We start from the raw sequence: 12,728 nt of genomic DNA, 5'->3' as shown, positions 1-12,728 counted from the left end.
TCCAATGGTCGACGTGATATCAGCCTGTGTTAGTTTGCCCTCTACAGACTTTTTTTTATGTGCACACCTGTCTGCTTTTTCAACGGTTTCTAAATCTGCCTCCATGGAATTGAACCCTGGTCTCCTAGCTGTGAGGTCTGCACGCTGACCACTCGTGCCGCCCTTATAAAACAAATAAATCTTCAATGAAATGTACCCCCAAACAAAATGGCATACGTTTTACACTCTATCATTCCCTGTTTGAATTCCTAACATCATAGGACATATGGAGAATGTGACTGAGTTGCATCATCTGTTTCTAGACCTCCTGTAGTTTTCCTCCAGGAGACACACTGATGCAAATAATACAATCTCCTTTTCTCTCGAGGCGCTTTTCTAATTTGGACGAAGCTCTCTTCTCAGACTTTATCATCTCTGTCTTCGGACTTTTTAATAACCTTCAACACAATACAGCCAGTCAACACAATACAGCCCCTGTGGCTGGATAGGAAAGGAGATGGATGATGATTATGTTCACTGAGCATCTATTGATCAATCTGTATTAGGGATTGGTTTACTTGGGCAAAAGATACATTTAACACGATCTAATGCACTCGTTAGGTGGATTGACCTGTTGCAACAGTAGCGTATTATCAACTTAATGGATGCTGGTCATGATGATTCATGTAGTTATTTTAGACAAATGGCTATTAACTAGGGATGCATGAATACACTAAGGGTGTACTCATACTCAAGGTACCTGTACCTGTACCTGTCCACCAATCTAAATGATCTGTACCTGTAATGGGCCGAACATAAACCGGAAGTGGGAATAGTTTAACCAAAATTAGGCGGGGCTTAAATGTGAACATGATGTCTGAAATTGACTTGGATTGATCAGAAGTTGCTGTATTTATTATCCCGCTATATATGTACTGTGTATGTGTGTAAGTGATCCTTGAGCCTTATTCTCTCTCTCTCTCTCTCTCTCTCTATATATATATATATATATATATTTGGGGTTGGTCGTTCATGTAAACATGGCAATAAACGTAAATGGCAATAAATCCATCTATTTTCTATATCACCTTATTCTCACAAGGGTGGTTTTATGCTGGAGCCTATCCCAGCTGTGACAGACGGGGTACACCCTGGACTGGTGGCCAGCCAATCACAGGGCACATATAGACAAACAACCATTCCCACCCACATTCATACCTATGGACAATTTGGAGTAGCCAATTAACCTAGCATGTTTTTGGAATAGGGAGGAAACCAGAGTACCCAGAGAAAACCCACACATGCACGGGGAGAACATGCAAACTCCACACAGAGCTGTGCAAGCGGGGAATCAAACCCAGGTCTAACCAATCTGCTGACTGTGGACAACTATCTGTGGCCTACATGCTAACCACTCGGCCAATTAACACAAAAATAACAAAATTCTTATATTGCACCTGTTATGGCACCTGTTTTATGATAATGAGCATTTTCTTTAAACACGAATACGGATAATGACCAAATGTATTCGTGTTATACTCATATCCGGAGAAAATACATTATTTGTAGGCTAATCCCCAATATTTACCCAAATGTATGAAACGGCTCATTAATAAACCCTATAGGAAAATACATGCAATATTTGGTCATGCAAAGCTTATATGAGGCAATAAACATGCATTTAAACAGTGCTGGAATCTGTGAGCTGAAAAATATCATATAATAAAGTAATATCAATGAACAGAATGAACTGCATGGTGGACGAGTGGTCATGCAGGCCACGAAGTCAGAATTCGGGATGAACCATTATGGATAATGTATTTTTGCCAGATACTAGTATTAAACGAGTACATTTCGTCATTATCCGTATTGCAAAATGCTCATTATGTATTCATTCTTCATGCTCTGTGATTGGCCAGTCGCACACAGTGCTCAGTAGCCACACAGCTGCTTCACACGATGCAATTGGGAAGTTGAAAACTGCTCAGCGTTTTTTCACAATGCCTCCACTTTATTAGGTACTCTTCAGTTCGCCTGCATTTTGGTTTGTATCTAAAGTTACTTGGTAAACTTGTTCCGTAACATGTGGACAATTGTTTCTCAACCGGTCTCTTCGTCGTGATGCATGTTCAACTGATATGTTCTGTAAAAAATGGACAAATGAATGTATACAACATACAACATACAACATATTTCAGTATTGAACAAAGCAAAATTTGTTCTCAATCAGAAATCACTCCACACTCTTTATTGCTCTCTCGTTCTACCATATCTTACTTATTGTGTGGAAATATGGGCTAATAACTATAAAAGCAATCTTCACTCGCTGAATGTACAAAAAAATAATGAATATAAACCCAACACTTAAACATAAAACAACCAAGGCAAGATAGTCAAGTCAAGTTTATTTATATAGCCCTTAATCACAAAAGAGCCTCAAAGGGCTTTACAAGCTAGCAACAATAGTCCACAATAGACCACAATAGACAACAATAGACGACATCCCCAGATCTGAACCCTTATCCAGGCAAGAAAAAACTCAAAACCCATTTGGAGAAAAATCCTTGAGAAGGGACCGCAGAAGGGGGAGAATCCCGCTTCCAGGATCACCAGGCTACAGTGGATGATGAGTGGGCAACATATGACACAATGTAATATATACAGTACAAAGTCCATTCAAAAAGCCTAATAGTCCAGATAGGATAGACAATAAAGATAGGAGAGATAAGAAAAATAAGAAAATAGAATAAGAATACATAAATACATAAATAAAACAGATCAGAAAAATTGGTAGTGCCATCATACAAAAAGGACACAATGAGATCTGTAGATGTGGAAAAAAAAGATATTTGTTACCTTTTAAATCTTTCGTCAGTTGCCCCTTTGTCAAAGTGGAAGTAACCATAGCAATAACAATGGTGGTCTTCTCTTTCTTTGGGCTTTTCCCTTCAGGGGTCTCCACAGCAATCTCCTCCATCCAACCCTGTCTCAGTCTGGCCTCTCTGACTTTATCTCCAAGGCCTCTAACATGTAATGTCCCTCTGATGTACTCCTTCCTGATCCTATCTATCCTGGTCACTCCCAATGAGAACCTCAGCATCCCCATCTCTGCTACCTCCAGTTATGCTTCCTGTCTTTTCCTCAGTGCCACTGTCTGTAGACCAAACATTTTAGCTGAAACGCAATCAAACTTCACGCCTGACACTTTTCTCCACCCGTTCCATCCTGCCTGCACACGCTTCTTCACCTCCTTTTCACAATCTCCATTGTTCTGGACTGTTGACCCCAAGTACTTCAAATTCTCCACCTTCTCTATCTCTTCTCCCTGTAACCTCACTCTTCCACTTGGGTCCCTCTCATTCACATACATATACCCTGTCTTGCTGCGGCTAATCTTCATTCCTCTCCTTTCCAGGGCAAACCTCCACTTTTCTAGCATCTCCTCCACCTGTTCCCTACTCTCACTACAAATCCCAATGTCATCTGCCAACATCATAGTCCATAGAGATTCTTGTCTAACTTCATCTGTCAGCCTATCCATCACCACAGCAAACTAGAAGGGGCTCAGAGCTGATCCCTGATGTTCCACCTCCACCTTGAAGTCTTCTGTCACAGCACATCTTACCCCTGTCTTACAGTCCTCATACATGTCCTGCACCACTTGAACATACTTCTCTGTCACTCCAGACTTCCTCATACAATACCACAGTTCCTCTGTAGGCACCCGTCATAGGCTTTCTCCACATCTGCAAAGACTCAAAGCAGCTCCCTCTGTCATCAACTCTTTGAAGTACTCTCTCCATCTTCCCATCCCACTACTGGCATCTGTCAGTACACTTCCATTCCTGTCCTTGACCACCCTAACCTGCTGCACCTCCTTCCCATCTCTGTCTCTCTGCCTTGCCAACCTGTAGAGATCCATCTCTCCCTCCTTACTGTTCAACCTAGCGTACAAGTCATCATAGACCTCTTGTTTGGCCTTTGCCACCTCAACTTTCACCTTAGCATTCATCTCTCTGTACTCCTGTCTACTCTCTTCAGTCCTCTCCATGCTCCACTTCTTCTTAGCTAACCTTTTTGGCTGTATACACTCCTGCACCTCCTCATTCCACGAAACAGCAATTATTATTGGTTTTCAAAGTCACAAATCAACAAACCAAACCAGCAAAAATGCCACAACACTCCCAGACGGGAGGAGCTGGTCTCACTGTCACAACTCTACAAGTCTACTCTCCGTTTGAGTTCATTCTATGTACTTCCTAAACATACAGCTTATATTTTATATATTTACATCTTTTCAATATTACAATATTAGCTTATTATTACCCTTCACTATACATTCCAAATATTTTATAATATTTATATATTTATAATAATAATATTTATCATATTTTATTTATCTTATATTTAAATATTTCTATTTAAATATTTTAAATATAGTCATACCCCTTAAACCTATGAATAAAACTGTCATGTTGTTCCCTGTTTTTGTTTCCTAAAATGTAATTCCTCACGTAATTCATAACCACCAATACATTCATGAAACTATTTATGTAATCGACATGTAAATGTATTTTGCCTTGCTTTGTATAAGACCTGTGCTCTTTGGAATTCTACTATTTCATCAAACTTTTTATTTTAAAAATCATCAATCAATCAGTGATTGATCTTTCATATTATCAGGAAATTGAGCAGTTTTAATGCTAAGTTACAAATATATGTTAAAGGCTTAGAAATTACACATTTTAAGGTCTTCATATGTATATCTTCACAGTCTGTCCATGTTTTATTTTTACTCTCTAACAATATCAAGTATTTCCTTTTCATCAACAGGTTTGAGAAACATAGTCATTGGATTTGTGTCAATTCATTTACAGTCATAATTCTTGACATTTGAATGTTTTGCAGCACGATCTACAAACAAAGCATTCAATATCAACTCCTCCTTATAACCTCCAAAGTACTCCATCACCTTGCAGCCCCCATACTTGCTTGACCTGATCAAATGTAAAAATGTCCATATTATTATTATTATTATTAAAGAATTAAAGAAGCATTAACATTTTCTTCCATATTATTATTATATTGTGGATACTTAATAACTCTGGACTTATTCTTAATGATATTATTGAATATGTTCCATAAGCCGTTGGAATTATTCTTATTGATATCCAACAGTTTATTATAATAACGTTCTTTACTTTTTTCTGTTAATACCAATCAATTTATTTTTATATTTCTTATACACTCAACAAAAATATAAACGCAACACTTTTGTTTTTGCTCCCATTTTTCATGCTATATAATCAAAGATCTAAAATTCCTTCCAGATAAACAATATGATCATTTCTCCCAGACATTGCTCAATAATGCCAGGGATTGTCGAGGATTGTCAACATCATAATTGTAATTGATCAAAGAAATAAGTCCATCAATAAAAGCCCATAACTAAATATGAATGCTAAGTCAGGAATGTGATGCAGGTGCACTGCAAAAGAGAGGCAGCAGGCGGCAGCAGAGCGACAACACAACTCATAACACGAAGTCCATTTACTATATTACCCAAAGTCCCTTTTTATCAAATAAAAAACTTCATTAAAATCTGCTTAGCTAACTTCAGTTACAGTATGTCAAGGTCAAAACGTGGCACACTTTGAAAAGCCAAGATAGACATTTCCAAGTGTTAAGATGCTTACCTCTTCAAAAACAGTGATTACTGTGTCCCGAATGCAGTGATGGTGTTATTAGTGTAAGGATGTGCCATCGTCTTTTAAAGAGCAATAACCAAGCATTGCTTCATGTCTTGGATGGGATGCATAAGGATGTGGTTTAAAAAAATGCATAATGCAAAATTTAACAGAAATTTCTATCACACGTTTTTTGTTGTTTTTTGGGGGCGCGGGGACTTTTGCTGTTGTTGATTTTATTTTACTTTTAAAAACTTTAAAAACCTAATCCGAGCTGTGAATTCACGTCATTGGTTAGTCCATAGATTACTTACTACAAATACCCACTAGGGGGCGGTATAAGCCATCTCTGCTCTGTTGTTTCTATGCACCCAAACAAGACACAATAATACTCTATAAATACACATATAAACATACTTTGGGCTAAAAACAATGACAGGAAAACTACACTCTTGTGCTCACGACGCCACAAGTTACTGTGGGTGAGTTCTTACGTGGGAGTGCGTGTGTTCGTGTGTGTTTTTGGGAGAGGGAGAGAGATGGAGGGAGGGAGAGAGAGAAAGAGAGAAAGAGAGAGAGAGAGAGTCCCCAGTCCAGGCAGACTACTCCGGGCTCTGAGGCTATACGTTGAGCCTGGAGTCCCAGGACTCGAACTGGAGCTCCTCCGCTGCGGTGTCGTGACACAGTCCTTCTCCTGTCCGGACGATCGCCAATGGTAAGTGTACGCTTGTCCGATCGCTGCGGTCATGTTTGAAAGTGACATACATTCTTGGAGGAGGGGGGGGGATTGGTGTCGAAGAGTGGTTCGCGTTGCGGGACCGTGCGGTGATGCATTGGTATTTTACATTTTTATATTGGATTCATTTCTCATTTTTTAACCGTTTGGGGTCCAAACACCCGCCGCATGCTAGTTTTGTACGATGGGCTGCACACATCCAAGTTCCTCCACGGAATGTTTGAGTCCCTTGCACGTTGGGTCCACCCGGGCGACAAGGCAGTAAGCTGTCGCCTGAAACCGCCTGTAGGCTCCTCGTAGCGTCCTGTTATGTAATGCCGCCTGCCCGCAACCATCAGACTGGATTGTACACTAGTAATTATTACTAACCACGTCTTGGGAGGGGAAAGGCCAGTGTCCGTGGTCATAACATACTATATATAGAAATAGTTGCAGCTGCACATTATGGGATGCAGTCATGCATGCAGCACAAATCGACCCATATGTTGTCGTCATATCTTATCTGGTTCATAGATTGGATTACATAAGTGTGCATGTATCAAAGGTGATGTTAGGAATGAGGGTCTTATTGCAAATACAGTATGACTGTGACCACGCACCATGCAATGACTATGATGTGGTCCATACATAGAAAGAGTCCATAATTGAGAATCATCCCATGAATGCGGGTCATGGCCATGTTGCTGTTGATCCTGGTCAGAAATGTGCTCATTAGGTTTAAAGATTGGTGTCCTTGATTTGTGCTGCCAGAAGCCATCTTTAGTGAGTCATCAAAGCTAATGGGGGGGGGGGGGGGGGGGGGCACGGGCCATTTAATGTGACTGGAAAGCCCTTGATCTCTGATTGGTGCCCACTCAGCAGGCCTTTGTTGTCAAATTGAGCACATCCATCCCGGCCCAGCGTAGGATGTCAGGGGGACGACTACATCACCCGCAAATCGCCAAACCAGTCTCTTACCAAGAAATATCATTTGAAAGCATTATCGGCCAATCTTGGTCTGAATGGTTTTGTTGGTATGTTTGTTTTCCCAGGGGACAGGAAGGCCTATGGAGGCTAGCGGTGGGGTGGACGGCTGAGACGTGAACGGTTGTGGAGGCTGAAGGCAGAAACATCTCAGATGTTGGTCTGCCTGAGCCCATGGTGCGTACCTGCTGGGATGAACTAGAGACTTTTCCAAAGAGCAAAGTGTTGACTTGACCACACCCATACAGGTGAGTGGATGACCTATAAACCATGTGGGTCTGGCACAGTAGCTACAGAAGGGCTGATTACTCCATCCTTTCCTATTTGTAGGATGTCATGGGCCAGAGGCGTCTTTGCAGACAGAATGGACGAGCGAAAGATGGCGTGGGGAGAGCGCAATGGCAAAAAGAAGAAAGACAAGTCCTCCCTGTGCAGTTCACGCTACATGAGCTGCCTGAGGGACCCTGAGGACTTGGATCCCCCTAACATGGCCTCTCAGCATTACCATACCCGAGCAGGCACAAGCCGGGGACACTTGGGCCTGCGCTGTGAATGGCAAGAGGACCATTACAGGAAAAGGATGGGCGATGGCATTGATTTGGGACTGAAGGCTGTAGACCTGGGCTTTGAGGATGGCGAACTGACGGGCAGGAAAGAGGATGAATACCGGGAACTGGCAGAGGGCAGGTGCAGGACCATGAGCGCTGCCGACTGTTGGATGCGTGTAGTATGGGTTTTTCAGTCCAAGAAGTTCCAGTCGTCGAAACTTGAGCGTCTTTACCAGCGCTACTTCTTCAGACTCAACCAGAGCTCTCTGACCATGCTGATGGGCGTTCTGGTCGTGGTGTGCGGGGTCATGCTGGCCTTTCACTGCATGCAGAGGGCCGTGGACGTGGCCTACGTCTCAGTACTCTGTGTTGCCATGGTGCTCTTCCTTGCCATGATGGTAGTGTGCAACCGCAACGGCTTCCACCAAGACTCCATGTGGATTGTGAGCTACCTGGTGATCGGGGTGCTCATTGTCGTGCAGGTTTTTGGGCTGCTCATGGTGGACCCCCGTAGTGCCTCAGAGGGCATTTGGTGGACAGTCTTCTTCATTTACATTATCTACACCCTGCTGCCTGTCCGAATGAGAGCTGCTGTGCTCAGTGGAGTTGTGTTGACGACAATACACATCATTACCGCCTGGCAACGCAACCAAGAAGACAAATTCATTTTCACACAGGTAAGGTGCAGAATGATTTAAGGTGTAGATGATTTAGTAGGTGCCGACACGGAACCGCAAAGCTGGTGCACTCTCGCTGATTCATGAGATACTTCACAATCTGCTCCGATACAACTGCTCTATTCATTTAGTCATATGTTTATCATTGCAGTGGTGTATTATTACTACTCATACCGAGGTGTGATTTACTTTAGGCTGCCAAATTATTTATAACACAACACAATTGTCAATGACAAAAGTGTGTGAAAAGTGATTGCCCCCCTGATGCCCCCCCCCAAGTCATTGAAATGAATCAGTCTGGAAAAGTTTATAAAGACATTTCTAAAGCTGTAGGACTCCAGCAAACCACAGTGAGAGCCATTATCCACAAATACCGAAAAGGTGGAACAGTGCTGAACTTTCTCAGGAGTGGCCAGCCAACCAAAATAACCATCAAAGAGGTTACAAAAGACCCCACTGCAGGCCTCACTGGCCTCAGTTAAGGTCAGTGTTCATGACTAAGGAAGACACTGGCAAAAGCAGCCAGTCAGCAGACAACCGCTCCTGGACAAAAATAACATTAAGACTCTTCTCAATTGACCTGTAGGAAAATACTCTGGTCTGACCAGACAAAAGTTGAACTTATTGAAAGGTGTTTGTCCCATTACATCTGCTGTAAAAGTAAAACCGCCTATCAGAAAAAGAACAGCAGCAGTAAAATATGGTGGTGGTGGTGTGATGGTCTGGGGCCGGGTTGCTGCTCCAAGACCTGGAAGTCTCGCTGTGATAAATGGAACTATGAATTCTGCTGTTCTGAAGGAGAATGTCCAGCCATTTGTTTGTGACCTCAAGCTACAACAAACCTGGATACTGCAGCAGGACCATGGTCCAAAACACACCAAGTCCAAAGTCCTGACCTGTGGCACAGCCTTAAAAAGGCAGTTCATGCTGGAAAACCCTCCAATGTGGCTGAATTACAACAATTCTGCAAAGGTTAATGGACAAAAAGTGTAAGAGAGTCATGGCAAGTTATCGCAGATGCGCGATTCCAGTTGTTGCTGCTAAGGGCGGCCCAACCATTTTAGTTAGTTAAACCAAGTTTAGACGGCAATCACTCTTTCACACAAGCTCATGTAGGATTTTTTTTGACCAGAAAAAAAGAAATGAGGACAGGAGCAAAGACCCACCACTGTATAAATGCTGGTTTGAACACTATTTTTTTTTAATACTTATTTGTATTTATTTTTATTTTTTTTTTAAACAAAACGTCAACAGCAATACAACACACTCAAAACAAAAAGGGGGCACTGGACATACACCGCACACAATTTGGCTATCCCACATTCCCTGTCATGGAGCAATTCCTTGTCATTTCCTTGATTTTTGTCCGTGAACAATGTCCATTTCACCTATTTTTCTCCACACATGTCTTTTTCAGTCCTCAATCTATGTGTCAATAGTTCCATGTCATGTATTGTGTTCATCACACATAGCCAGTCCTCCAGTGCCGGGGGTCTTGGATTAAGCCATTTTTTGTTGAACACTATTTTTACAGCTCAGATAGCTAAGCTATGACCCTACACCTGTAGGTAGTAGGTATAGTTTGAAAAGCGTGCATACCTCCAAAGACACAGACACGGTTCTTAGCATAATACCCCTATCTTTCCTTATCAGGTTCTTGCACTAAGGTCCTTATTGTTGCAATTACGGTATGTGGGCTCACCAGATAATATTGTAAAGTCTGCTTCTTGCCAGGCTATACCACGAGCCACCATGATCAGCATACAATTGAGCACGTTATGACCGTACTGACGTGGTGTTGCCCTACTTTCTCCTGCCATCCATTTTGGACCTACATTGTTCAGTCTCGTCAGCCACTTCTCTGGTTTCAAAGGTGCTGTACTAAAAGTAGACGCTGCCTAAGATCTTGTCAGCTTTTCAAATGAGATTTTTAATGAACCTGTTTTTTTGTGCTGTAAGGCAGCCACTGGCTTCTCTGTGGGCTTTCCGGAAGGTCATACGGGTTGAATGAGCCTATTGAGCCATATTGTGGACCAATATCATGACCATGTAATGCATCCATTCAGCATACAATTTCCTAAGACAAGGAGGCTATTGTCACAAAGTGAATCAGGACAGGGTAGTACGTTCAGACTTCAGTCACATGGACCATTGTATATAATTATTATATGTATATATATAGTGTAATCTTCTTTTTGGAGTTTGTTGACAAATAATTGAATGACTATGCATTTTACTGTGGTCTTACAGAACATGCTTATAAATTATTTTAGTTTTTTCTTAAGAGACTGTAGAAACTGGACAATAGTAACACCCAAATACATATGGTGTTCTTAACAGAAACTTTACAATGTTTATTGTAGCAAATGTGGTCGACTGGGATCAAATTTAGCTGCAAGTTGCCTGACGAAGAAAAAGGCAGAGGAACCATACCATGAAAAAGACCTTAATAATAATAATGTTAATATAGTAACTTGGTTTTATATAGATATACAGTCGGCCCTCATTAATTGGTTCCAGACCCGGCTGCGATAAGTGAATTTCCCCGAAGTAAGATTCAATATTATAATTAAACTCCAATTATCACATTGCCAATGCAAAGACTAGGGCATCACTGCAGGGACACAAGAACCGGCCACGGCTGCATAGCATACTAGCAAGCTAACTAGTTAGCCACCAATTTATTTATTCTACACTTGAAGGGATAGCTTAGATTTTTGGGTGACTTACCCCCCCACGTTGCATCACAAAACAGTTGCTAGCAAACAAGTCAGACCTCTGTGTTATTTCATCTTTGTTTGTATCACTACGCGCTGTGGTCCGAGCCGAACAGCCCTCACAGAGCAAAGTGGCGGGTTAGTCGCTGTTGATACACTACACTGTTGATGGGGATGTCATGCAACTTAATGTAAAAAAATCAGAACTACCCCTTTAAGAAAGGCTTTCAAACTAAGTGGGGAGAGAAAGACAATATGAAGAAGCCTAAAACTTACCACTTCCACATGGAATAGGAGAACTTTTCACTCTATCATGTCGGACATGCCTTGACTTAACACATGTAGTGTAGTGTGACGCTAATGAAATGTCATGCCTCATCAATGTTTTGTGTCATCACTGATGCCTGTTGGCCATACTACATACAACTTGTATTTTATGAGGGAGGGAGCATAATCAAACAACAGTAGTAATATTTGGATTACTTTCTTAGATATAGAAATAGGAAAAATAATCCGTTATAGTGGAGCTCAACAACAGAGCCCTCAGACCATCCCTCCTGCATCCTGTACAGCTTTACATCACAAAATGGAGACACAATGTGGCTGCCTTCAGTCAACCAGATGCAGAAATACCTAAATTCCCTTCGTAATCCAGTTTAAAATGTTTTTTTTTTTGTGGACAGTATATGCCCAATGTGTTATTGGGAGCCGTGTAACCATTACCAGAACCATTACTCGGCTGCTCACTGTATATTTCTTCTTCTATTTCTTGCCACATTTGATGTCGCTGACATGTGAGTACGTCCCACTGCTTAGTCTCAGGGGATTTTTGGACCTGGTTATGAAGGAAAAACTTTAGCGCCTTGCCTTATGTTGGATCCTACTACCTCCAGTTCTACTGTTACCTTGTTTACATGCCTCTGCAATCTTCAAGTACACAGGCAAGTTTTCAGGGGCCTTTGGTGTATTTACATTTGATACAGTGGTATGAAAACGTTTGTTGGGATCATGCATTCCAGGTAAATATATCATATAGCAGACCAACCCAGGGTGATGAGAAGGGAAATGAACTTTATAGGATTTACAGAAAGTGTGCAATAATTATTTAAACTAAAGTAGGAAGGTGCATAAATTTGGGCACCCTAACAAAAATGACATCAATATTTAGTAGATCCTCCTTTATTAGAAATAAATGCTTCCTATAGCTTCCAATGAGGGTCTGGATTCTGGTTGAAGGTATTTTGGACCATTCCTCTTTCCAAAACATCTCCAGTTGAGTCAGGTTGGATGGTTTCCAAGCAATAATAGATTTTTTGATTTTCAATAATATTTCGGTCTGGGGACTGAGATGGCCATTCCAGAACGTTGTACTTGTTCCTCTGCATGAATGCCTTAGTAGAATTGGAGCAGTGTTTAGGGTC

The 12,728-nt window shown here is 41.6% G+C and overlaps 1 protein-coding gene across 1 annotated transcript in view; it reads left to right on the top strand.

The window, feature by feature from the left end:
* The first annotated feature begins 6,236 nt into the window (after nt 1–6,236).
* LOC131136433 (adenylate cyclase type 6-like) overlaps nt 6,237–12,728 on the top strand; it is a 56,280-nt gene continuing 49,788 nt past the window's right edge. The window contains exons 1-3 of the mRNA XM_058083235.2: nt 6,237–6,381; nt 7,434–7,613; nt 7,696–8,590. Coding sequence (XP_057939218.2) covers nt 7,697–8,590 — 894 coding nt within the window. The 5' untranslated portion in view covers nt 6,237–6,381; nt 7,434–7,613; nt 7,696. The remainder of the gene's footprint in view (nt 6,382–7,433; nt 7,614–7,695; nt 8,591–12,728) is intronic.

This window comes from Doryrhamphus excisus, linkage group LG17 (genome assembly GCF_037039965.1).
Source record: "Doryrhamphus excisus strain RoL-2023G ecotype Guam linkage group LG17, RoL_Dexc_Guam_v1.1, whole genome shotgun sequence".
Lineage (NCBI taxonomy): Eukaryota > Metazoa > Chordata > Actinopteri > Syngnathiformes > Syngnathidae > Doryrhamphus > Doryrhamphus excisus.
Note: the sequence above shows the minus strand (reverse complement) of the source record. Positions and strands in the feature narration are given on the sequence as shown.